Genomic DNA, 23,899 nt, shown 5'->3' with positions numbered 1-23,899 from the left:
GGTTAAAAATCGTGAGATTTCGCGTCGCGTTGTTGTGCTGCAACTGCAGAGAGGAAGAGAGGAAGAGAAGTAGAAAATAGATTGAAAAGGTCAATTAGTCAATTGGTTAATTATTCAACTTTTTAAGTAGTAGATTAGTCAATGCGGTCAATGCGGTCAAGCAAATCAGAGCTATGAATTGAATTGAGCCTATTAGCAAATTGTGTATATATTTCTCCTGGGCTAGTCGCGCTTCTGTGTTTCGCAGCCATTTTTCACTGATAGACTATGAGATTGAATCCTCATATAATCGTGGTAGCAGGGCAATTGTTGCTTACGATCTCCCTTAAGTCACATGGAAGACTAACCATGTTGAATATAGTCCACGAAACATACAACACTTTTATCACAAAACCACCTCTTAAACTTGGTGCCAAGGAGAAGCTGTGTCTAGATAACGTACTGGTCAACTATGTTCTCAAGCTGGCCAATTACTCCCAAGTTGAACATGCTGCTTCCGAGTGCCGTATCAACATGAGTCTGCGTTTCCGAGCGGTAATTCTGCCCACTTTCAATATTCATGATGTCGTCCACAGACACCAAGATCCAGTCGATGCCGAGTTATCCAGCATTATTCTTCAGCGTTCGGCAGAAAAAGGAGTAATACTTGATCCCCAATTCGACGACTTGGATTATGGGTACGAGTGCGCCATAGGGTACCAGGATATTGCACAAGTGATTCTCGTTGAAAATGTGATTCACGCAGACATTCAAACGGTTGTCGAAATTCCTCCGCAATGTATGTTTGGCAACGAGGAGAACCAAATCTTCATTGACAAAAAACTTGTTGACATTCCTTTGAATGGAACATTTTCTTGCAGACATGGAAGATCACCAACATGCAAACGAAATATCGCTGAATCCAGCAGTCCTCGTTACCGGCTCATCGAGCATTGAAATAACGAGGTTTATCGACTGGTTTGCTCATCTTCTTTCTTTATAAAATGCTTGACAACATCTATAGCCGCAAGCGAGTCTTCTCCACTATCATGCTCACCAGTTTGGATCACGCGACCAAGATATTCAAACGCAAGCTGCTTCAACGAGTACCTAAACTTCGGTGTGGCCTTATGTTTCGGATACAAGATTGCAGTATCAATCACTCGCTTGTGCAATATCCTCATGGCATTCAAGTCGTTCTCGAGACCATGGCCTATGAGTATGGTCCTATGGTCCATGACTTGGCCTAGCTTGGATATACCCTCCCAAAAGCTATCTGCGTCATCTTTGATACTTGCTACACCTGAAAACTTGGTATTCAAGTCCACAACTTCCCCAATTGGTTTCACAAGTATGTCAATAACTTCCTTGCCTGAAAAAAAGTCAATTGCTGTAACTCGTAAGAGTTCGAATCCCTGGGTGGTGAAACCCATCTCACAGTCGATACCAATGGCTTTGTATGCTTTGTCGTTGAAGGGAAAGAGATCTTCGGTAGACTTGAATGGAAGGAAAAAGTGCATCTCGCCTGGATTAGACCAGCTGAAAACGTGGTGGTCTGCGCTGGTACAAGGGTCAGTTTCAGGCGTCACTTCAGCACAGCAGCAAGTGTAGATCCGGGTATTCTTGTCCTTCTTGGCTATCTTTCCTGGATGATAGAAACATCGTTTTGATTCGAGTTGATCTTCCAATTTGAATTCCGTCGAACACCGTCGACATATGCGATTATTACTAGGAATAATGGGTTTGGGCGCCAGAGTAATATACCCGAATTTGCTTAGAGTTTCCTGTGGTACTATGCGCTGCTCAAGAGCTTCCAAGAAATCGCTATCTGTCCATTCTTTGGTCCTGCGTTTGAATTTTTCGGGGTGTTCCAACTCATATGCTTTCTTCTTAACCAATTGGACATATGTGGCCGTGGTGGCGTTTTGCGCCACTTTGTATTCGATTTCGGTGGCTCTTAATATCGGCGTAGGCTCGTTGGGGTCAATTTTCGCTATGATTTTAGACATCACCTTGATATAGTGCTTGCGAGCAGAAAGCTGAGCCGGCGCCGGAACAACTTCTTTTGGTAAAATATAGGCTGGATCATGTTCAGAACTCTTTTCTTTCTTCACAATTCCATCTAAAGGCCTGGTATCGTCGGTTAAATGGGCTGTTTTGGGTAAATCCGATTGGACAGCTTCGGGTTCGATTCTGCTAGTTTGACGTCTTTTAGCTTTGGGTTCGTATTGGTTGGCTATATGACCAAATATGCAGTTCACCACTTCACATGTACCATTGCGTCTTTCCTCAGGACATTTGATTCTTTTAAAGTACCCATTGGGTACCTGGTACATCAGGTAGTTGACTGTTAGCTACATGCAGTAAAAGACAACCTGTTCTTCTATGCAGTATTAATACGGTATTCTTCTATATGCAATACAATTCACTTTTTTCTACTTGCAGCATAAATTTTCCACTTAAAGACCAAAAAGCAGCGAAAAAAAAGCATGTAGTAAGCTCTCCGAACCTACCAGGATACTCAATAATCTAACTAAAGTTCAATTGAGCCTGTAAATTAAATTATTACCTCATCTGCCTCAAAACGCATAATGACGCATTTTCCTTTATAGGCCTACATACACAAGATATCTACGGCATTTTCATCCTCAATTGGGCTGCCAGCACCGGCTGTTGCCCCCATGGCGTTTACCGTGTCCGATGAGGTCGTGTGCGTTGGCGAGATGAGGTCGTGCGCGCACCGATCTGCCGGCTATAAAAGAAGCTCGACCTTGGAACGTTTTTTTCTTTGTCGACGTACTTCATAGGATCATTTCTATAGGTCACGTCCCTCTTTGACTCTTCAAAAGAGCCACTGAATCCAACTTGGTTGATGAGTGAGATACCCTTACACCCTCAAAGTGAGACTATATTTAGCTTGACTGTGATCCTTAGCGGTCTGGTCATCTACCTATTTTTTGCCTTTTAGTTATAAGACTTGGATTTATCCTGTGTCTTTTAAAAGGAGCGATGATCTTGACCCCTTTCTTCATACTTCTTCGGAGGTTTTAGATTGGGGTGGGTGTAAGTGGCTGTCTGACAAGTTACTCACAATTCTCATTTGAGTTTGCATTTGCTTGCTTTTGCTTGCTCGGTGTCGATTGTGGTGACTATAGCAACACCTGTTGGTATGTCGGCCAAAAGTAGTGGTTTTCTTTAGCAATACAGATTTCTCCACTGATATCAATGTAGTATTTCATCTATACAAGTTCGCGGGCATGTTTCGGCACCTCATAAAGTTTATAGTAGTCCACCACTTGGCCATTCAAATTGTTCTCTCCTTCAATTGGCAAGAAGAAAAGACTTCTGAATTTGATTTCGCCGAGAAACCAAAAGTCAAGCCAATTCTGCTTAATTCCATGGTCAAAAGGAACATCTACCGTCTCCAATGGATTGTAGGCTTCATTTGAAGTGCGATTGATGAAAGACATGATTGTTAATTTGGCAGTCATGAAGAATTGGTCGAGTCCCACCAACTGAATGCATGTAGTAAAAGGCAGTTTATGTCTGTGTGTGGGTGAGGCTGGTTGGTTGGAAGCTGTAGCAATTCCCACACCATAGTCTGGAGGTACCGTGGAATGATTGTAGGCGCTTGTTCTCTCCATTTGTGAGTTGAGAAGACGGAATTCCCACGTCGTTAAACCTTTCGAAATCTGGAACATTTGCCCCAAGCAGAGGGACGCAATCCAGATATATTGCAATAAGCACCAAACCATCAAATTGAAATGGAAATGGTGATGTTTGAACCCCAAGCATAAGTCGTCTGAGAGAAGGCTGCACTGGTTGGATTCGTCGTCGCTTTCATACCCTGGAGCATCTTCCAAAGTGCTGAAAAGATCTATAGTCAAGTAGGTGAAGAGTACTATAGCCCAATGCAATGCAAAGACAAAAGTCATGAAAAGTTTGTGATTTCTTACCCCAACGTCATTGTAGATCCATGGGCAGTAGTGGTCGAATCTGGCCACCAACCGCTTGTTGAATCGTGAGTATTTGGACCGTAATGGTTTGCGAACAAATGTGTCCACGCAGAAATGGTCGGTGTCGAATTTTCCCAAGTCAATCAAGTCTTTGACCTGTTCGAGTATGACTTCATTGTCAGTGGGAGTCGGTACGAATCCTGGGTTTATGAACATTGCCTTGAAGAAACAAAAGACAAATCCAACAATGAGCACCGCGAGAATCAAGTTGACGAGAACATTTGCAAGTGAGATGTTGGGAAGTAACTTTGTTATCCAAACAATAATGCACCAGAAAGCCGTACCTGAAAAAATGCCCGCTAAAAATGGCGACTTGGGAATCGGCTTATCTTCAAGTAGGTAGTTGGGAACAATGACGTAGCTTAGGAAGTAGAACATGGCCACGAAAAGGATCACCGATGAAAATAATTTGGGAATTGCAAAACCATTATGGAACGAGCAGATCTCGAACACTATTGGCAACACAACATATGGGGTAAAAAACGTCACTAATTTGGCCAACCTGGGATCAAGCCAGCGGTACTTGATGGCCCATTCCTTTTTGGGGTCGCGATTGGCTTCCTTGAGTACTTTTACCCATAAATCGTAGCAGTTCATATCTTTGGCCACAGCAAACGAGTCCTTTCCCTGGTCGTTTTTGGCAAAGATATCCGAGCCTGCTTCCAACAATGTCTTCAAAACCGACTTGTAGCCCTTCATAAATGCCCAATGAAGCGGAAGGAACAAGGTATTGTCGACCTTACTGGCATCGGCGCCGAACCTTAAAAGAGCATTAACACTCATAATATCACCTTGATATGCCGCCCAATGCAAACATGTTCTGTTGCAGCTATCGGGTTCGTCAACATACAACTTTTTTCCCAGTCCACAGCAAGAAAGAAGCATATAAACGAGTAGGGTTATGTTGGAACTATGGGTAGCCAAATGAAGTGCATTATAAGACTGGGCATCGCGAAGAGCAGGATCTGCATCGGTATGGCAAAGCAAATAGTCCACAACGTATACTAGACCATTTCTGCATGCCCAGTGTAAAGGGGAAGCCCTTAACTCTCCTCCCAATGCATTGACGTTGACTTTTTGTTCCACCAAATACTTGACGGTTTGAATGCGATTGTTGATTGCGGCCCAATGAAGCCCAGTGATCCCGTCTGAAAACGTTTCCGTCGCTTGAACCTTCCCGCTGGTCACCAAATCTTGTATAGTTGGCAAATCACCCAGCTGACAAGCTGCCATAAACTGAGCCAAATCCGGCCGAAGTTCTTGCTCCAGGATTTTATTTGCTGATCCGTTTACTTCGTCAAGAGCGTCTTTCTTGGTGTCCAAAACAGCCTCCGTAGAATTTATCGTTGCCAATTCAATGTCATTTTCGACGGTGAGTTTGTCGGTTTGAACTTGTTCACTAAATTCTCCAGAACGTTTGTGGCCATTTTCTATGCCCAGATCACTGCTGGGTGCTGCCTCTACCTCCTGTAGCGGTATACTGTCGTTAGCATGCGCCGCCATCGACTTGGTGTTGTTGATGGACTCGGCTGAATCAAATGACGATGGCTATACCGGTTACGTAAGCGGGATGATGGGTGCAAAAAATGAGCAAGACTCTATTTTCTTTGAGTGAAGTCTTTATTGTCTAAATACTCTTTTTGCTGCGGCCGTCTATGGACAGGGCAACGGTGGCAGCGTCGGAACCTGCATCGGGAACCGAACCGGAAACAGTGGTGGGCGCAGTCAGAGTGGTTGCTGATGCTACTGAAGATTTGAGTTTTGGCGTGCTAACTCCGGAGCTGGAGGCGCTGTGGTCGTGAATAAAGCTCTTGATTTTTTCGCCGGCCAATTTGGCGCCAGGAACAATCGACTCGTCCACCATAGGTTTGACCTTGTCGTTGATGAAACCCGGTCTAACCTCTTCAGGGGAAATCAATCCCATGTTCTTTTGGCCCACACGGTCCAAATGTTTCTCCAAGAGCAAAAAGTTTCTCAGGTTGGATTTGTAGCCCACTTCAATGAGGTCTCCAACAAACGGAATGAGTCCCAATAAAAAGTCTATGGCAATGTTGAGCAAGTAAAGTAACTGCAAATCGAAAGGCAAGCCGTCATCCAACTGGCGAGCCAGCCACAAGAGTCCAAGCGACCAATAAGTCGACACCAAAGTCCCTACAATCGGGACAAAACCAACGATATTGGTCCAACCAAACTTCACCCCCATAAACTGGAACCACATATCATAGCGGTACGCACGCTTTCTCACCAGATTAAGTACTTTTTCGTCATTGGCAGACAATCCTTGAGGCACCCTGCGAGTGACCTTTTTGTACAGAGTCTTGCCAGATTTTTCATTTACATGAACAGGAACATATTCGTAGAACGGATCCTCCACGCCAAACTTGTTCCACTGGTTATCCTTGAGTAATCGATTTGCTATGAACTTGACAATGAACGTCGACATGGTCAGTGGAAGAAGAATACATTGGTTGCTGCTGCATGATTATGGATTGGGTGGGCTCCCTGCAGGACCACAAGCTCAGTCAGGTGCGCAATAGTGGGACAGACTCCGCATTGTGCGCTTCTGCTGCTGCAACATATCGGGCTGTGTGCAGTCTGCCATGTGAGAGAAGCGATGGTTGTTGGGGATGGAGTTCTTCCTTAAATTTTATTTATGGGGCTACTTGCAATAGTTGGAGCTGTAACAAGCCGGGTTCCTTTGGTGCTGCGAGCAGCAGGGTGGGTTGGGAGCTCCAGAAGTGAATCCAGTGACGAGATAAGTCTTATCAGTGAAGATGGGGAAACCTCCGATGACTATGAGAGCGCCAATAGTTCTCCCCAGGCACGTCAACTTGTTCATAATCGGCTTTTGAGTAACCGAAATAGTGGCGGTATAGAAGGGATTCCTGAAGAAAACGGCTGCTGTCGTAGATATTCAGGAGAAAATGGTTCTGTTGATGGTTCTGTTGACGGCTCAGTTGAGGGTTCTATTAACGGTCATATTAGCAGCCATGTTGATCGTTATTTGAGCGATCAAAACAAAAAGTTTGATGATCTAATCTACAAAAACTTGAACGCCGTATTGGTTCAAAGCGGTCATAACGAAGAGAAGGAAGCGGAAACATCAACGTTCAGAAAGTCCGTATCGGGGGTAGTGTCCTCAGGAATGGGCGGTTTGGCGGGCAGAATCAGGTTTTTCGGACATAAAAAAGACGTGGATATCGCAGAAGCGACGACGCCGCCTGAAGAAGCTCAGGAATTTGTGAGTCCAGCATTAAACTCGGCAATGACATTTGACAGTTTTCTCGATTCTTTGGACTATGACACCAAGATTCAGCTTTTGAAAATGCTCAGAAGGGACTTGGGGCTTACAAACGATGATGAGCTTGAGCGCTTGGTTTTGAATGAGAATGACATTGAAAAACTCACGTCGATGCACAAATTTGAAACCACAGGACCGGTGATCGATAAAATTCAGCTTTTTGTGTTGATTCTGATCAAGCTCATGTTCATTGGACTCAAACTCATGATTCCTATATCGTATCTCATATACACCAAGTTTGTGGAAAACCAGCTTTTCTTGTTCAACAACAAAAACTTTAACAAAATGCTCCTGGTTTGTATAAAAGTTATGAGGACTTTGGAGCATAAACTCAACGATGAAAAGATACAACCATACCAATACGGTTACGACCGAACTCAAGCCTTAGAAAAGGACATAAAATTCACCCAAGCACAACAAAACCTTGACGAACTCTACGACGAAATGACATTAAATGCAACTTCTTTTTTTAATCAACATATGGATATGGCAGAACGATCTTCATGGACACGATCGGTATTCGGATACATGGTAAGCAAGTATCTTGGCGCCGCAAAGACACAACAACCTCCTCCACCTACTAAACCATTACATGCTTCACCACCGCTTCACAATGATCCTAAATTCTCCAAATATTTTGCAACTCCTCCCTCCACATCCAATGGAGCTCCATCTTCCCCTGGGTTGGGTTCTAGATCGCTACCTGGTTCTAGTGTTAACTTGAACTCTCTTTCTGTGATGGAATTGGCACAACAGTTTGCCAATGAGTTGATTTAGGAAATTACGAAAAGTACGAAATTACAAAAAGTTGCAAATATGAATAATTACGAAAACAGAAAGCTATAAGGCATGGATATGAATTGGATTGGGGCCAATTTAAGTAGGAGTTGAAGAAGGGATGAAGACTTTTGTTCAAATTATAAAAACTAATTATCATTTTAATGCGATAAGAGAATACAATTAAAGTTAAGAAACAGTAGCTATCAAAATGCGAACCGTTGAATGGTTGCGGCAAAGAAAGCAAGTCAACTAAAGTCTATTACAAAACTGCAGTATTGAGAAAGTTTCATGCTGTAGCGCAAATCTCAAAGCAATCGGTGCTAAACTTTATAAATTGTCATTTTTAAGAGAGGTAACAATTAACGCGCATCGCAAGCTACCCGTATTTGCGATTTCTATGCATTTTCTCGCCGAAGTAGATTCCCGCGTGCATCTGAAATGAACCTGCCTTATCACCCCTATTATCAGGATACCCCATATACAGTAAAACTCTCCCTTACAAGAGGGCACCTAACCAAATTGGGCAGGGAGCATAACGCAGGCCCAGACATCATTTCTGGTTTTAGAGGTGCCTCCAATGGTTCACAACCATTTTGTCGCCGCACACGACAAAATATGCACGCAAAGCGGTTACCCGGCAGAACATTTGACGCGCCTTGACATAAGCGCCATACAAAGTACGGCAGACAACCCCAAACGCCGCATGCACCAAGTGTGGAAAATGCCAGCAAGTTGTTTCCATCCCCCCTTTTCTTCCTAAATATTATTCGGCCAATTTCCGGATTTTTCGCACTTTTTTTTTGTTAGGATTTTCCTTGCGTAATAAGAGAGGCTCAAATTTTTTCATAGCCCACAATCCATACTTAACCAGCTCATTTTGTCTAGGTTTTTGTTTGGTCAAAGGAAACCCGGCTTGCCTCCTTTAAACAAACACTCTTATTACCGATAGTTTCCGTACCACGAGCTAGCTCTGTTGGACCAAATCTATCCTTACTAAGTGTTTTTTCTACTCGCCACCAAACGGTCATTCCTATTGGACAGCGTGGCAAGTTTCTGACGCCTTGATTGGTTGGTTCAGAAAAAGTTTTTTCGGTGCACTGGAAGTGAAATTTACATCCACACACCATGGCGTTGTGCTCACAAGCGTTTGCGGCTCCACTGAAGCGTGGATGTTGCAACTTGGACAACGACTCAAATAGTAAACGGTTATGCTTGGGAATCAACAAATCGATTACAGACGACCAGAGCTCTTCTGATTTTGATTCGGATGATGAACAAGCCTGTTATCAGGCAGATCAAATCCGGGCAAAGAAGAGAGCTTCTAATAGAGTGTCGTTTACCTTCAATAATATCAGTAACTCGATCTTATCGAGAGCTGTGTCCCAGTATAGTGATGACGATGAGAATGATACGGAGGAGTATCATCGTCGTAGTTGCGATAGTCCTACTGGTAGTACCCTGGCTATTGGCAAGGTGGCACGCAGTGCTAGTTTTGTTAGTACCAGTGCTGCCATGGGAAGCGATCCTCATGCTGACTGCAGATTGTCTGCCGGTACCAATTCGATCTATCCTTCAGTTTTGTTTTCAGACGACGTTTCTTCAAACAAGAAGGAAATACCCGATTCCGACAAACAATGCAGAGCTAGATGTTTCGACTATTTGGTCGGTGCTATCGATGAGGCATGGGCTCGTTATTGCGACGCTACCACCAGCGTTGAAGACGAAGTTTACGGGTACTCTTCTGGAGTTGGCAGATGCCCTGCCGATACCAATACTCCTGCATCAGTAGCTACGGACGAAGAGGACTACTTTGCAAACGCAACCGATTTTACTGATTACGATGATAGCGATTTTGATATCAATCACAAAGGCGCTCAAGTTTCGAGACGTCCCCTGTTAATGCCCGTACAACAAGTTCAGGGCAACAATGGTCCTTCGTACTCAGCCAAGGATCCTTCAAGTTGTCAATTGCAAGCATTGAAGGACCGGTTAACCAAGGCTAAGTACTATTTACAAGATCTCACTGATTCCGATATATTCCAAGATGTGATTGCATTTTGGAAGCGGTGGGATATGATCAAGTACGCCACTATTGAACTTGTGGAAGATGATGATGATGACGAAGTGGTGGAATCCACGATCGAAGAGTTGGAGCGTGGCCGTATGTTTGTTCATTAGAACTACATGGCTACCACTCCACAAGCTTACTTCTATTGTCTGTTGACAATATTGTATTTTAAATTAAGTTAGGAAAGGTGTTAGTTGGTTTTGGGTATGATTTATGCGAAGTTATGATTAGCATGTATAATAGATGGTTGGTTTTTATCAGTGTAGCAGTGTGCAGTACTGCGAACGGTGCGATAAGTTTAGTCGCGAAATTTCATTTAAAAGAACAAACTTGAATGATGTTTGCACCAGTTTTCAAAGCGCTTTCACTCTTAATTTTGGCCCAGTTTGCTGTTGCTGGTGGTCTCCAGATTGGTGAGTATCACTGAGCACATTTTTGGTTCTTTAACTAACACAGGTGTTCTCAAAAGTATTCCTGAAAGTGAGTGTACTGTCAAGTCAAAAGCTGGAGACTTGATTCTGGTCCATTACGAGGGAACTTTGGAAGATGGAACCGTGTTTGACTCCTCTTTCAAGAGAAATTCTCCTATTACGTTCCAGCTTGGAACTGGCCGCGTGATCAAAGGCTGGGATCAAGGCTTGTTGGACATGTGTATTGGAGAGAAAAGAAAATTGACCATTCCATCCGAATTGGCGTATGGAGACAGTGGAATTGGACCAATTCCGCCCAAGGCTACACTTGGTAAGTATAAATTCGGAGGTTCTTTTTTGGAAAGTTTCGACTAACCGCAGTATTTGTCACCGAATTGGTGTCTATCGATGGAGGTCACGACGAATTGTGATATAAAATAAACCCTATGTAGATACATTTGCGGTCTACTTTACCCCAATTGCACAATTGAATAAATTACAATTTTCAAAGAGCTCAATCTAGTGTGCATAAAGTCGCATCATGTTATCCGCAACCCTCATTTCTTCTTTATAACACCATGAGTCAATTATCAGCAAAATCACTCCAAAAAACCGTCCAGGACTTCCTAGCGTCTGGCTCCCATCTCAGGATCATCTACAATCCATCCCTGGATGCATTGGCCAACTCAAACACCCGTCGAATTTGCGTTCTTGATTCCTCCTTCAACCCTCCTCATTTGGGCCATTATGCTCTCATCAAAGAATCACTAAGCTACAAGAACCAATTTCCCAAGGACAACCAGGCCGTCTTGCTCTTGTTCTCGGTGAAAAATGCCGACAAGGTCACGGCTGCTCCAGCTGCTTTGGAACACAGACTTGCCATGATGTGCTTGATGGCTGATTACGTTCAAAAAAAAATGCAAGTAAATGTTTCTGTTGGGATCACAGACCATGCTAAATTTGTTGACAAGTCATCCACGATCCTCCGCTACTTGAAAGAACAAAATTTGCTGGCAAAATTGACGTTCCTTGTTGGGTTTGATACACTCTTGCGGATTCTCAATCCCAACTATTACCTTCCAGATAAGATTCTGGCGGCTCTTAGCGAGTTCATGGGGTCTACAGACTTGTTCTGTTTGACGAGAAATGACGAGAAATTGTCGGTTGCTGATCAATCGCTGTACGTTCAAACTTTAAGAAGCGGCGGCCACGAAGATCTTCCGTCGATTTGGTCGCAAAGTATATCACTTCACACCGGAGAAATCGACATTGTGGGAGCCATGAGCTCGTCCAAGATCAGAAAAGAGGTGGCTGATGGCCATAAAGAGTGGCATAATGAAGTGATACCTGAAATTCACCAATATATTGTTGAGCAATCGTTATACAAAAAGCTAGAATAATCCCCAAAGTGCCACAAGGTAGATGGCCAAACCAAACTTGGAAGCATTGGCAACATCCTCAGAAACCACCGACAGAACAGAATAACCAGCAACCATCGTTTCATTCTTGGCATTGCTACATTCAATTTTTCCTCCTCTGATAACAGAAGACATCTCGGCGGTGCTCCATTTTGCACAGTCGAAACCAGCAGCAAAAGACTTCACACGGGCACTTCCTTTGACAAGACGCAATTGTTTCAAGCTGGCATCTTTAAAGTTACCCACAAGCTCGATAGCTCCTCCAATGACATTGAGTTTTGGTAGAAAGTTGACGTGCTCAATAAGGGTATTGTTTGCAACGAGAAGACCGCCTCCGATGTCTGTAAGAGAAGCGAAATCAGTGTGGCTCAATTCGTTGTTTTTCACAAGACTCAAGGTTCCCTTGACACTCGAAAGTTTAGGAAGCTTCAAGCTTTTGAACCGATTATTGATGAGACTGGCAGAAGCACCAACACTCTCAAGCTCCGCCAAGTTCAACTGCTCAACATCGTTGATGCTCATGTTTTGAGCGAAACTCAACCGGGGCAAAGACACAAACGCATTTCTGGCATTGGCGGAAATATGGAGAGACTCAGTCACCTTTTCCATATTTGCACTTATCAGCTCCAAGAAGCGGTTGTTGTTGATGTCGAAAATACTCAACTCGTTGCTTATAAAACCAGAGATGGCTGTTAACGACGTATCAGAAATCTTGATGCTTTTCAACCCTTCAAGTGTGCCGGCAAAATTGATGTTGCTCAAAATGGGAATTACCTGCCAGTCAAGGGACTGCAAGTTCAGAAGCTTGGGAAACGATACCAACGACAAAGAAGTGAGTTGTTTCAAGCCAAAACTACCGCTGATGCTCTCCAAAAGAGGTGCCTCCATGCGAACGAGCGACGACGATTTTCTGACCGAAAGCGAACCCAATATCTTCTGGATATCTCCAAAATGAATAATGGGGTCCTTGAAGTTTTCAATCGAGACGTCTCCGGCCACCACCGAACAGCGAGCCAATTCTTTGAGGTCTGCTAAACTAGCAATAAAATGGTTGGTTCTGTTGCAAATATCAACGGGACTTTCGAAGCGCCAATCATAATCTTCAACGAGGGTGTTACCTTCGTCTACTGGTTGTCCTAAGACGACTCTGATTGCCGGTGAAAGTATGGCAAGATAATATTTTAAAAGCATGGTAACGTATTTGTGAAAAAATGGGTTTTTATACTCAGACACAAATGCAAAATTAAAGAATGGCACAAAAAAAAAAATGCAAGTATATTCTAATTCTAATCATATCTTGGCGTTATCAGAGACACCATCTTGTAGGTAGGTCAACCCTTCTTGGATAATGGTTGCTACACAAGTCCCCTCTCGGTTGTAAGCATAAACTCTTACCAAAGTTCGGTTATTGGAGTGGACCCTAAATTGATAGTGAAAAGTTAGCCAATTGTTTATCAAATCGAACCCGTTTTCGTAATCGTCAGTGTGGAAATAGATGTGATGGTCCATGGACATGGCATTGTAGTGGTAAATATGCATCATATTCAACGATATGGGCATGAGCTTTCTGGCATCTTTTTCCTCGTCGTACTCTCGGCGTTTATTGTTGACTGTGGAGTTCCATGGCATGTGAAGAGCACGGGCCAAAGTGGTGAGAATCACCGAATCACTCAAGTCTGCTAGTCCAATAAAATTGAATTTGGGATCTTTAAACTCGTGATCCTGCTCAATCTTGTGGAAGAGAGTAATCCATCTTTCTGAAGCAGGAATTTTCAACTCATCTTGGGCAAGAGACTTGTCCACAAATTCGGGAGGATAAGCATTTCGAATATAGGTTGTATGGACCACTTGTTCCAAAGTATCAGGGTCTGTGGTATCCAAGAGTTTTGGTGGAGCAACCTGAGTATCTGGACCCGGTTTAGCACCCTTTTTCGTCAAAGAAACAAGACAATTTAACCGCACAGTGCCCTTTTGAACCACCTTGATATACCGACTGGCAAAGTTTTTTCCAGTATGCAATTCGGTCACAAAGTATTGCATGGGTACCGTACTGTCACCAGGACCAATAAAGTACGAGTGGAACGAATTTGGAATGTAGCCAGGAGCAGATTCTATTCCGACAAGAAGGGTCTGCGCAACTGTGTGGCCACCATAAACTCCTCTTGCGAGCCGAAGGGGAAGCTTTAAAGGATGGACACCTTCCCATTTCCATTCGCCAACTTTCTTCACTCGAAATGATTCTTCAAAGTCCTCGGACATATTCTAGACGATTTCAAAGTGTAATAAATAATCAGCAAGCTTATCAATAGCCTCCCGTAACACAATTTAAAGATTCTTGACGTTTACTAGAATATTAGGAAGAAGTTCTCAACGACTCCCCCGCATTTCGCGCACATGATTTTTTCACATGAGTCCCATACGCCAGAATTCCATGATCAGCCAAACTACAGAAAATCAATGTTGAAATGGCTCTTAAACTTGCGCTCGGCCTCGTGACGGTCGGGTCCGCTAATTGTGTTGTTTAGGGCAAGTTTGGGACGCAGGCGGAGAAATTGGCTCGGTTCGGGTTCAAGTCGCAGCCGAAGTTGCAGCCGATTTTGCGGCAGTTCACTCCGGTAAATGCCAGAGGACCGAGGAATTATCTGTGCTGTAATGTCTGTAGAGGTCGCTGGGGCCAGCATAGGGCCGTAGGTTTGTCCATACTTTGGAACTTGGGTTGTGGTTCCTTGGTGGGTCAATTCGAACCGCCTTTTCTTCATTTTCAAGGCGGTGTCATCCTCGTTCGACTCGAGTGGTTTCAAGCCACAAAGCCTTCGCTGCTGGTTGGTCAATGGCAAGTCGAGACACTGATCTTGGGAGCGAAGAAGTCGATACAGAGCAACGACAATGTTACCCACAAAGAGTGCGTAGACAGCTTTGATGATGTAGTTGGCGTACAGAGCCGATGCTGACGAGTAGTGCTTCTGGTAGAAACTTGAGGGTGCTTGAAACTCAGCCTGATACAATGCTAGAAAGTAGTGTCCGATTTGAACAAGTAGCTTGAATGCCGCAATGTAGAGTATATTGGCTCCAAATCTGCGTACTTCTCGTTCAGTATTGACCTGTCTTCTGAGTGCCTCTTTGACCACACTGCTGGTCCATTCACCAGAAGGAGCATTATCTACCTCTGCATCAACTTTGGGTGGTAACTGAGGTTCACTTTGACGAACCAGAAAGTTTCGATTAATACGAGGAGGAATTAGGTGGTTCACGCCAAAGAGATTGTCGGACGATACTGGCGGCCGATAATAGAGTGGTTGTGATGGTGGTGCTTTTGACTGGTTGTTCGCTGGGTCAACTTTATTTTTTTCAATAGTAAATTTGGAATGGAAATTCAGCGTTGGAAGGGGTTCTAGGGGACCAGAAAGGTCGCTGGACTGGTTAGGGACCATTGTAGTTGTCCTTTTCTGGTCATTAGTGGAAATAGGTTTTGATGTTGTACGCTGTGACGTGCCCCACTCGGTGTAATTATTGCTCGAAACTCGCTGAAGCGGCGTGAAAAACTCCAGAGCATTGAGCGGCGTGTCCGTAACGGTGTCTGCCTCGGCTAGGCGCTTGGGCAAAGGCGTGGACACTGGGAACATTTGCACGATATCACAAACAAGTACCGAATCCATCGCGAATAATTATGGTGAGAGCGGGTGTAAGGATGCTCTCACCTCGACCACCGACGGTCTTCCATGAGCACAGTGGAACGGATGCTGGCAACGGAATAGGCATTGAAGCATATAATTCATTTCTGCAAGTGTTAGTGGTATTCCGAACATGATGGCCGAACGACACGCTCGCATATTAATGCTGTCGAGAATAATCTGGGGTACATCTTTCACAGCATGGGTCCAATGGTGCGGCTCACCGATGCGGCTTGACTTTTGATTTGCAGCAAGATGTTCCAAGTACTGGGCTATACCAAGAGAAACAGCCGAGACAGACTTGTCGTAGAGGACTTCGGGGACCTGAAGCAAAAAAGCATGGTTTTCTCGAAATTCAATGTCAAATCCAAATGATTGGAGTTGAGCATGGTGCAGCTGGAGATGGAGAATTTGAGTCGGGGAAAGTTCAAGTTGAAGTTGCTGGCTCAACTGAGCTTTATTTTGGTGTTGGTTTACTTTTGTCCTTTGGATATAGTCTTTGAGGTAGGATTCGACTCGAATTCGTTCGTCGCAGGCATGCTGGTCAACGATGAAAAGACGCAGATGGCTCTCAACAATTGCAACAAAAAGAATGTATTTTCGGTCGAGCTGCTTCAATACTCGAAAAGAGTCGACATTGATGGCGGATATGGTTTTGAATGAGGAGATTGAGTGGTTTGGGTGTAATTGGCGAGAGCTGAAAAGGCCCTTGGTGGGACTTTTGACAGGAGATCTTGGCTTGGAAGGAGATTTCCTGGGACTGGAAAGAGATTTTCTGGGACTGAGATGAGACTTCCTTGGACTTCTTTCTTTCATTGGACTGTCCAAAACGCCAAACTTTTCTAGTAGCTCCAAAATCATCCGTTTGACAACTTTCCAGTGATGTACACGATAGAGAACCTTTGCTGGATCTTGGGTTATCTCGTCTGTCGGACAGGTTACCATGAGCACGTAGGCCAGGTTGTGTACCAATTTGTTGAATTCTTTCAAGTCTTGTGAGCTTGCAATGTACTTTCGTTCATTGATAAAGATAAACTTCAATGGCGAAACCCACGACCATTTGCCAATAATTCCCGATATACGATATTGCTGGTACCTCACGTTGACCAATTCGTATGCTGGAAGCGCTCGAAAGCCATAGACGGACCTAATTGTAGACACCAAGGGATTTTCCATCGATGGTGAAACGACGATGCTTTGTTCAGCCGGAACAACATTAACCTCAATTTTTACACGGGGAAAAAGAAGCAGACACTCAGCAACCTCGTTCTTGAGCTCCGAAAGAATACTCTGAATATTTTGTGACAATAATTGTGCTCGACGCACTTTGAAGTTGGCAAAGAGACCGCGAACAATCACCACAGTCCATGAAGTTCCCAAGCATGTTGGATCAATAGCAAAGATATCATTACAAACCTGAGCATCCGGTTCGAATAAATCCACATTTGGATCACCCAAATGTCTTGTATTAGCACCAAAACCATCCACTTTACTGACGATGGTCGTGCTCGAAACTTGTGATATTGCAAAAAGAGCTTCTCCCCGAAAACCCATAGTTTTGACGCTTGAAAGATCTTTCTCCGCCTTGGAAGTATAGTTCTGGGTGCCCACCAACCCGAGATCTGCCTCGTTGATGCCAAATCCGTTATCAGTCACCATCACACTCATCGAGTCCAAGTGAATTTTCACGGAGATAAACGTCGCTTGAGCATCTATACTATTGTGTAGTAGTTCACGCACAGCACTAGCATACCCAGAAACGGAAAGTGGAGCCACCAACTGTTGGATAACATCTTTATCTAGCTGGTGTAGCTTCCCCATGGCACCGTGAAGACTTCGCGCGATAAGAATTCGCGGGAAATCATTTTGAGAATTGATTAAACTCTTCACAAATGATAGCGAAAGTTTCGCTAGAAAAACAATTGCTGCCCATATTGAAGCTGCTGGACCCGTTCCAGGCATACTCCGATGCTGAATGGACCAAGTTGGCTGCTGGAAATGATCCAGATATAGTTCAGCTCGATGCTGATGCTTTTTTTGATGAACAAGTTTTTCTTCCGATGCTCTTAAATCCATTTGAACTTGGGTATTGGAGCAGAATTGAGTCAGCGACGACGGCAGCAGAGCAGAATATTCGAGATCTCGGCCTAGAGACGTTTGTGATGTCCAAAGAGCCGGAAATTGTTCGTCCACCAATGCCAAAATTGACGAAAACTCAGAAACGAATGTCGCTAGGACTTCTAGATGTCAAGAAACAAAGATCATTAAAATCCCTGAGCTTGCGGAAACCCCCGGAAACCGCAATGAGCTCGGTAAATATCACTACAAACACCGCAATTCCGGTGGTCTCTAAGCACTTTACATTTAAAAATACCATCCGAGACTTTCTGGACAAGCTAAGACAAAACCACAAAAGTTCGAGCACCACCACAAAAAGACGACTGTCTTTGGTGGACGAAACGTTGCCGAGCTATATACGAAAACAGCTTGCGGAACGAACACCGGAAAGCTACAAATCTCTGGAAGAAACCCATAAACATTCGAGTGGAACGTCTACCCCCGGAAAGAGCCGCCTCGACAACCTTGTTGCCAATTCCCAGTCGATTTACGCCAACATGCCCCACAAACCAAGCAGCAATGGTTCGGCGTCGGTATCCGAAAGTCGAACATCTGAGGACCGAGAATACATTCTGCCCGGTCTGTTCACCAAATATATGAGAGGATTAGGTGAGCCTGCGAACGAAGAAGACGAAGAAGACGAAGAAGACGACTTTATCACGGTAAACGCCACGAGTGACGAGTACCTCTTCAAGTGACGATACCTTCAAGTGACGAATACTCTCAAGTAGTTAATTCATTCTGTCACTCTTCTCTTTTTCTTCTTCTCTTCTACATCCCGTTAAGCACCACCTCGTACACGAACAACGAAACAGCGCTCGTGGGTGCTGTCTTGATCAAGCTGATGCCAAAGCCCTTGTAGAACCCAAATAAGCCCTCTCGCCGCAAAATTGTTCTTGCGAGCCCGATTATCAGCGTCTTACTTGAACGCATTTGCATCCGCTTGCGAAGTGTATCGAGAGGAAAAGTGATCCCCTTGGATGATGCACCGGCAAAGAAGCCACAGAACCCTTCAATGAACGGTATATTATCCTTATACTGGGCCGAAACTTCACGAGCGATTTCGTAAGTCCAGAACATTAACCCAGAATTCAAGCCCAACGAAAGTAATGTAGGTTTAGCGCCCATATAGAGCCCTGCCAAACCACCAGAAGCTCTTACTTGCTTGATAACTGCGGTCATGGATAAGAAATGGCGCTCGGAGTTGGCTGCTAATCTTGTTCGTAATAGGTCAAATGGATAGGTGACGATAAGACTTGTCAAACCTGCCGAGGTTCCCACAATTAACAGGTGGTTGGAAGGTCGCAAGTTGAAGCCGTATGTTGTCTCGAGCTCTGTCAATGCCTTACTGAACATGCTATAGGAGGTGAATTGGGTTGCGCCGTAAAGAATGTACATGATCTCCGCCGGAACATTTCCCTTCCAAAAAGCCCTGATGCCCTCGTTTTTGAATATGCGCACCACCGTCTGTCGAAGCCCATCGTGGGCACCCAAACTCTTGTTCAGGAGTTGAAGCCGAATCTTTACTGTATCCAACGGCGCGGTAACCGCTCTGAGTTAGTAAGAGTTGTCAAAATTTCAGGTTTGCAAGTATGATACCTACCTAGCTACCGCCCCGGACACAGACCCGGCCACCAACGTGTGGTATACCAGCGCCGTGGCTCCCTTTTTGAGGTGGTCTTCTCGAGGCGTCGCCATTCATGAAGAAACCGCCGGAGCGCATTGCGATGCAGCCGTTTGTGCACCGGTGCACCAGACCATTAGCATCAAATCCAGCTCAATTCTACCCATCAAATCCAGCCCATCAAATCTTGCTCAAATCTAGCCCATCGAAGTTTAGCTCAAGTCTATAGACCCCCACAAGTCCCGGAAGCCCCACCACGACGCACCGGATCCGAAAAGACCCACCCAGAACGGCGAAAGACACCCTTCACGCAAAGACCAGTGCACCACCAATGGAAGCTGAACCACCTGCTTGAACAAACTAAGACGCCAATTGGCGTCCCATTTACTGATGGGAACCCTTCTAAACAACTCCACCACCTCTAAAACCAAGTAGAGTCCCCACACGCGCGAGCACCATATGTAGGTCTCCATGCACCAGTAGTCGTTGTCACCGGTTCCTACCCAATTATGGTCGGTCAACCAACCAGCATTTTCGAACAATTCCAATACCAAACAATTGATCGACTGGACAAAGTTGACCACGCGATGCGACCGTGGAACCGAATCTCCCGGTTTCACCATGGCAGCGAACTCATCGATGATCCACGGCATATATTTTATGGAGTCTGTGAGCCGGTTGAAAATTCGAATATCCAGCAAGTACGACGAAATTGCCTTCAAATGAACAGCAAGTGACGAAACCGGCTTTTCGCCCTTGTGCTCATACTGGGACCAGCTAGGTTTCTCACCCAGAAAGACCTCAGCAACTTTTTTATTCAGCGACTGACGAAGATCGGAACCCATGGTGGCTGCAACAGCCCGGCGCAAAAGTTGAAGCAATTGGTGCTTTCTTTGTGCAAGAAAAAACCTAATTTGCGGTTTGTTGTTGAGCACACTCGACACCAAGAGGGTGAAGTAGCAAATAAAATAAAGATTGGCATCTACAGTTGCCGTGGAAGCGAGCACCTTATCGCTGATTTGCTGATAAAATTTTCTAGAAAAAATGGACTTTTGTAATGCATGGTTAAGACGAAGCAAAGTGGTGAGGGGAATGGAGCCGCGCTTTTCCCCGGCAATGGGAGCGATAGAAGCAATAGTCATAAAAATCAACAAGCAAATAGGAAGAGAAATAATGCACTAAAGACCGCGGCATGTAGTGGTGGTGCACGGGCGCGCGGCGCATGCTAGGTGATCTGATAAATCTACATCTGATATAAGATATCTCACTTGTAATGTCTTCTTTATTTTCTTTCGTATTCTCTTTATTCTCTTTTATTCTTTCTCTTTATTGAGACGACGTCATCTGTCGTGACCGGATAGACTCCAACTTCATGCCTTCTTTTTGTGCGTACAATTCCATTCCTCTTTGGTCGGCGGACCCCACCGTCTCCAAAACCACCTCGTTGATTTCCTCCACTTCATCCTCCACTTGAGGCAAAAGTAAGTTCAAAAAGATACCCAAGAAACCGGTGACGGCAAATCCGGTCTCCATAACCAAAACTATAGCATCCAAAAATCCCTTTAATGCTTTATTGTCTCCACCGTACGTGAACACAAACGAGAACCAATTGGGTACCAAAGTAGCACCAAGTCCGGGCAATAACGACGCCGTCAACAAGAACCTGTCTCTTCTGGTGAACTCGGTGGTGGAAATGATCTTGATACCAGAAACCGTCACCGATGTGAACAAAAATGTCGTCATACCACCAAGAACCGCTTTAGGAATGGATACAATGGCGGCTGCAAATTTGGAAAAAATTCCCATAACAATCATGAAAAATGCACACCAGTATCCAACCCTTCTGTTGGCACATTTGGTGATGGAAATCACACCGTTATTCTGGGCAAATGTCGACATGGGAGTCACCGTCATCAACCCCGAAATCATACCGTTGAGCCCATCGGCCAAAATTCCGCCCTGGATCCGCGAGTCGTACAATTCTCCCTCCACTTCCAACCTGGAGACATCAGAAGTAGCGGTGATATCTCCAATCGCCTCCATCATCAAAACAATATAGACGGCCAAAAACGGAAGAATTACCGGACCGTACACTTCGAGCTTGAAAGTATGCACCCACATGAACGTGGCGGCCGGCGCAGCGTCAATGGAGGCGTGAGAAAAGTATCCGCATGCGGCAGCCACGATACAACCGACAAGCAAACCGACGATAACCGCACACGATTTCATGATTGGCGAGCCCCATCTTTCCGCGATGATGATGGTGACATAAACCAAAAAACCCAACCCCACAAACTGGGCTGAACCCCATGGCAACACATGGGCGTCTCCACACATGCCAGGGACGTTCCCGTTGGAATCTGTCATGCATCCAGACCCACCGACCCAGTCCTCGAGTCCGGTTTCTACCAAGTGCGCACCGATCAAAAAAACCACTGGACCGGTGACAATTGGTGGAAATGCCTTTTGCAATATGCGGGGCGGACAAAACGAAAGGAACATTTCAAGAAGCGAGCACACTATAGCTGACGCCAAGATTCTTCCGTAAGCCTCAGGACACGGCTGGGGAACGCCATCGACAGTTTTGCAGAAGCCGTCGGCGTACATTTGTGGGATAGCTTTGGTGACAATGGTGATGGTGGCAAACGACGTGCCCACCACCGAGAGCAAACCAGTGCCTATGTAGTACGGGGTGCCGTATATGTGGAACCGGGTGATTTGAATACATGATAAAAGCCCGGAAACAATGAGGGAAACGGAAACCAAATATTCGGTGATCTCATCGGACAAGTTTGCGGTTCCACCAATGATAAGAGGAGGTGTTACCACACCAGCCAACATCGATAACGAGTGCTGGAACCCCAAGATGAACCCCAATACTATAGGCATGTCTGAATTTAACCCGAAAAACGGCTGGGTTTTGGGAACTTTTTTGGAGAAGGGAATGTCAGGAACGAATAAATATTTGTAGTCATAATCACCAAACAACCCTTCTTTGGTGGTCCACTTGCGCACAATACGCTTGCCTGCGGCGGCGACAGTCTGACCGTTGATCATCGTACGGGGAACTGAAGCGTAGGAATGACTGCAACAGGTGCGAATGAGAGCTTTTATCTTGCTCGAATTTTGGACCCCACCGGGCGCGGCGCTGTGCAGGAAAGATAAGGACGGGGCGGTCGGGGAGGTCCGCGAGACGGATAACAAGGGGACTAAAAGGAAAAGACAAAAAGACAAGAAGAGAAAAGAGGAAAAGAAGAAAAAAAGAAAAAGAAAAAGAAGAACAGAATAAATTGAAAGAATAAATTGAAGAGAAAGGACTGAATAGAAGAAACCAGTTAAGACAATGATATTGTTATCGTTGATCTCGGTTCCCCATTAAGCTCGCTCGCTACCGGACTTATCAAGATAAGCTAGCGTGCGACTTCCCAGACACAAGATTTCTGCGACCTTATCGCCGCCGAATGGGGAAGGATCGCTCCGCGCGCCTCGGGATTGGCCGAGATAACTAGACACAGGAAAATCGTAACTAGCACCAAAGAAAGAGCATACGAGCATGCAGAATGATAAACCATGCAGATCGTTTGGGATGATTGCTTGGCGCGGTAAGTCTTGGTCATGGTGTTAGTTTAGTTTTGTGGTTTCACTTCCATTTTTTGGGGTTTCAGTTTTAATTCTTGTATTTCATTTTGAGTTCTTTATTTCTACATCTTTTGATTTCTTCTGCATTGAATGTTGTTTCCTCGTTCGTAGGGTGACTCTAGGTTTCTGGTGCTTCAGTCTGAAAAAACGGTGAAATTTTAGACGGTGAAATTTAAGACAGAGAAAGTTAAAGACAGAGAAGTTTAGAAGACAGTAAAGTTTAGAGATGAGAGTTCAAAGCAAGGATTTTAAAAGAAGACAGAGTTCGGAGATGACGGAGATGAGAACGGTAAACTTGAATTAAATGGAGTTTGAAGGAAAACCGTCAATATTTAGGGCCGAATGTTTTGTCTTGATTCTGTGATTCTCTCCACCAACCTAGTTGACTATTTGAATTGATTTTGTCTAATATTGCGGTTTCTTCTCGAAATTGAAGCTAGAAATATTGAGTGTTTGACCAAATTTTTCTTTGCCTTATTATGACTTTCTGGTCTTCAGAACTCTCTTCGCAGATATATTGGAGTTGCAACACTTAAGTTTTTGCTGAAATGTTATAAAACCTTGGACGATGAAAGGCGATTGTACAACTTTGGCGATGATCTTTTAATGGTCAGGATTATAAGAAATCAGAGTTACAGTAGAGGTTATTCTCATTAAGGCAGGCTGAAATTCGTAATCTACAGACGTAGTAGCCGAGCTTTCTTGAAGGATTTTGGTTCCTTGTTCTTAGTTTGCCCAGCTTCAAAATTGTTCAACTTTAGGCTCGGAAATTGACCTCTTTTCGTATCTCTTGAAGCAGGTACGGCCGCATTTTGCAGCCAAACTTTAAGGCAATTGATGGTTTTCAGAAGAAGTTTTGAAGCCAGCACCACTCA

General features: G+C 44.6%; 15 protein-coding genes across 15 annotated transcripts; 5 read left to right on the top strand and 10 right to left on the bottom strand. All coding sequences in view use genetic code 12, as the record gives it.

Annotated features, from left to right (window-relative positions):
* Window positions 1-267: 267 nt before the first annotated feature.
* On the top strand, window positions 268-936 carry PGUG_03192 (uncharacterized protein; the record flags this gene model as incomplete). The annotated part of the gene is made up of 1 exon (XM_001485413.1): window positions 268-936. One exon carries the CDS (start codon window positions 268-270, stop codon window positions 934-936), a length of 669 nt encoding a protein of 222 aa, XP_001485463.2.
* An 11-nt stretch (window positions 937-947) lies between these two features.
* REX3 (RNA exonuclease) lies at window positions 948-2,315 on the bottom strand (the record flags this gene model as incomplete). Its single annotated transcript, XM_001485412.1, has 1 exon — window positions 948-2,315. One exon carries the CDS (start codon window positions 2,313-2,315, stop codon window positions 948-950), a length of 1,368 nt encoding a protein of 455 aa, XP_001485462.2.
* A 903-nt stretch (window positions 2,316-3,218) lies between these two features.
* Window positions 3,219-5,498, bottom strand: AKR1 (palmitoyltransferase; the record flags this gene model as incomplete). Its single annotated transcript, XM_001485411.1, has 1 exon — window positions 3,219-5,498. The coding sequence occupies one exon, from the start codon at window positions 5,496-5,498 to the stop codon at window positions 3,219-3,221; it is 2,280 nt and encodes a 759-aa protein (XP_001485461.2).
* Window positions 5,499-5,622: 124 nt separating this feature from the next.
* On the bottom strand, window positions 5,623-6,438 carry PGUG_03189 (DUF4112 domain-containing protein; the record flags this gene model as incomplete). Its single annotated transcript, XM_001485410.1, has 1 exon — window positions 5,623-6,438. One exon carries the CDS (start codon window positions 6,436-6,438, stop codon window positions 5,623-5,625), a length of 816 nt encoding a protein of 271 aa, XP_001485460.2.
* Window positions 6,439-6,648: 210 nt separating this feature from the next.
* On the top strand, window positions 6,649-8,073 carry PGUG_03188 (uncharacterized protein; the record flags this gene model as incomplete). The annotated part of the gene is made up of 1 exon (XM_001485409.1): window positions 6,649-8,073. The coding sequence occupies one exon, from the start codon at window positions 6,649-6,651 to the stop codon at window positions 8,071-8,073; it is 1,425 nt and encodes a 474-aa protein (XP_001485459.2).
* A 1,128-nt stretch (window positions 8,074-9,201) lies between these two features.
* On the top strand, window positions 9,202-10,254 carry PGUG_03187 (uncharacterized protein; the record flags this gene model as incomplete). Its single annotated transcript, XM_001485408.1, has 1 exon — window positions 9,202-10,254. One exon carries the CDS (start codon window positions 9,202-9,204, stop codon window positions 10,252-10,254), a length of 1,053 nt encoding a protein of 350 aa, XP_001485458.2.
* Window positions 10,255-11,132: 878 nt separating this feature from the next.
* On the top strand, window positions 11,133-11,954 carry PGUG_03186 (nicotinamide-nucleotide adenylyltransferase; the record flags this gene model as incomplete). Its single annotated transcript, XM_001485407.1, has 1 exon — window positions 11,133-11,954. One exon carries the CDS (start codon window positions 11,133-11,135, stop codon window positions 11,952-11,954), a length of 822 nt encoding a protein of 273 aa, XP_001485457.2.
* PGUG_03185 (uncharacterized protein) lies at window positions 11,946-13,163 on the bottom strand (the record flags this gene model as incomplete). The annotated part of the gene is made up of 1 exon (XM_001485406.1): window positions 11,946-13,163. The coding sequence occupies one exon, from the start codon at window positions 13,161-13,163 to the stop codon at window positions 11,946-11,948; it is 1,218 nt and encodes a 405-aa protein (XP_001485456.2).
* Window positions 13,164-13,262: 99 nt separating this feature from the next.
* On the bottom strand, window positions 13,263-14,231 carry PGUG_03184 (uncharacterized protein; the record flags this gene model as incomplete). The annotated part of the gene is made up of 1 exon (XM_001485405.1): window positions 13,263-14,231. The coding sequence occupies one exon, from the start codon at window positions 14,229-14,231 to the stop codon at window positions 13,263-13,265; it is 969 nt and encodes a 322-aa protein (XP_001485455.1).
* Window positions 14,232-14,416: 185 nt separating this feature from the next.
* PGUG_03183 (uncharacterized protein) lies at window positions 14,417-15,628 on the bottom strand (the record flags this gene model as incomplete). Its single annotated transcript, XM_001485404.1, has 1 exon — window positions 14,417-15,628. The coding sequence occupies one exon, from the start codon at window positions 15,626-15,628 to the stop codon at window positions 14,417-14,419; it is 1,212 nt and encodes a 403-aa protein (XP_001485454.2).
* Window positions 15,629-15,637: 9 nt separating this feature from the next.
* On the bottom strand, window positions 15,638-17,719 carry MLH3 (mismatch repair protein; the record flags this gene model as incomplete). Its single annotated transcript, XM_001485402.1, has 1 exon — window positions 15,638-17,719. The coding sequence occupies one exon, from the start codon at window positions 17,717-17,719 to the stop codon at window positions 15,638-15,640; it is 2,082 nt and encodes a 693-aa protein (XP_001485452.2).
* On the top strand, window positions 17,536-18,459 carry PGUG_03181 (uncharacterized protein; the record flags this gene model as incomplete). Its single annotated transcript, XM_001485403.1, has 1 exon — window positions 17,536-18,459. The coding sequence occupies one exon, from the start codon at window positions 17,536-17,538 to the stop codon at window positions 18,457-18,459; it is 924 nt and encodes a 307-aa protein (XP_001485453.2).
* A 73-nt stretch (window positions 18,460-18,532) lies between these two features.
* PGUG_03180 (thiamine transporter) lies at window positions 18,533-19,159 on the bottom strand (the record flags this gene model as incomplete). Its single annotated transcript, XM_001485401.1, has 1 exon — window positions 18,533-19,159. The coding sequence occupies one exon, from the start codon at window positions 19,157-19,159 to the stop codon at window positions 18,533-18,535; it is 627 nt and encodes a 208-aa protein (XP_001485451.2).
* Window positions 19,160-19,597: 438 nt separating this feature from the next.
* On the bottom strand, window positions 19,598-20,527 carry CSO99 (Cso99p; the record flags this gene model as incomplete). Its single annotated transcript, XM_001485400.1, has 1 exon — window positions 19,598-20,527. One exon carries the CDS (start codon window positions 20,525-20,527, stop codon window positions 19,598-19,600), a length of 930 nt encoding a protein of 309 aa, XP_001485450.2.
* A 184-nt stretch (window positions 20,528-20,711) lies between these two features.
* XUT1 (Xut1p) lies at window positions 20,712-22,442 on the bottom strand (the record flags this gene model as incomplete). Its single annotated transcript, XM_001485399.1, has 1 exon — window positions 20,712-22,442. One exon carries the CDS (start codon window positions 22,440-22,442, stop codon window positions 20,712-20,714), a length of 1,731 nt encoding a protein of 576 aa, XP_001485449.1.
* Window positions 22,443-23,899: the final 1,457 nt, after the last annotated feature.

This window comes from Meyerozyma guilliermondii, genomic scaffold, assembly GCF_000149425.1.
Source record: "Meyerozyma guilliermondii ATCC 6260 scaffold_3 genomic scaffold, whole genome shotgun sequence".
Lineage (NCBI taxonomy): Eukaryota > Fungi > Ascomycota > Pichiomycetes > Serinales > Debaryomycetaceae > Meyerozyma > Meyerozyma guilliermondii.
This window is presented reverse-complemented; position numbering and strand designations above follow the sequence as displayed.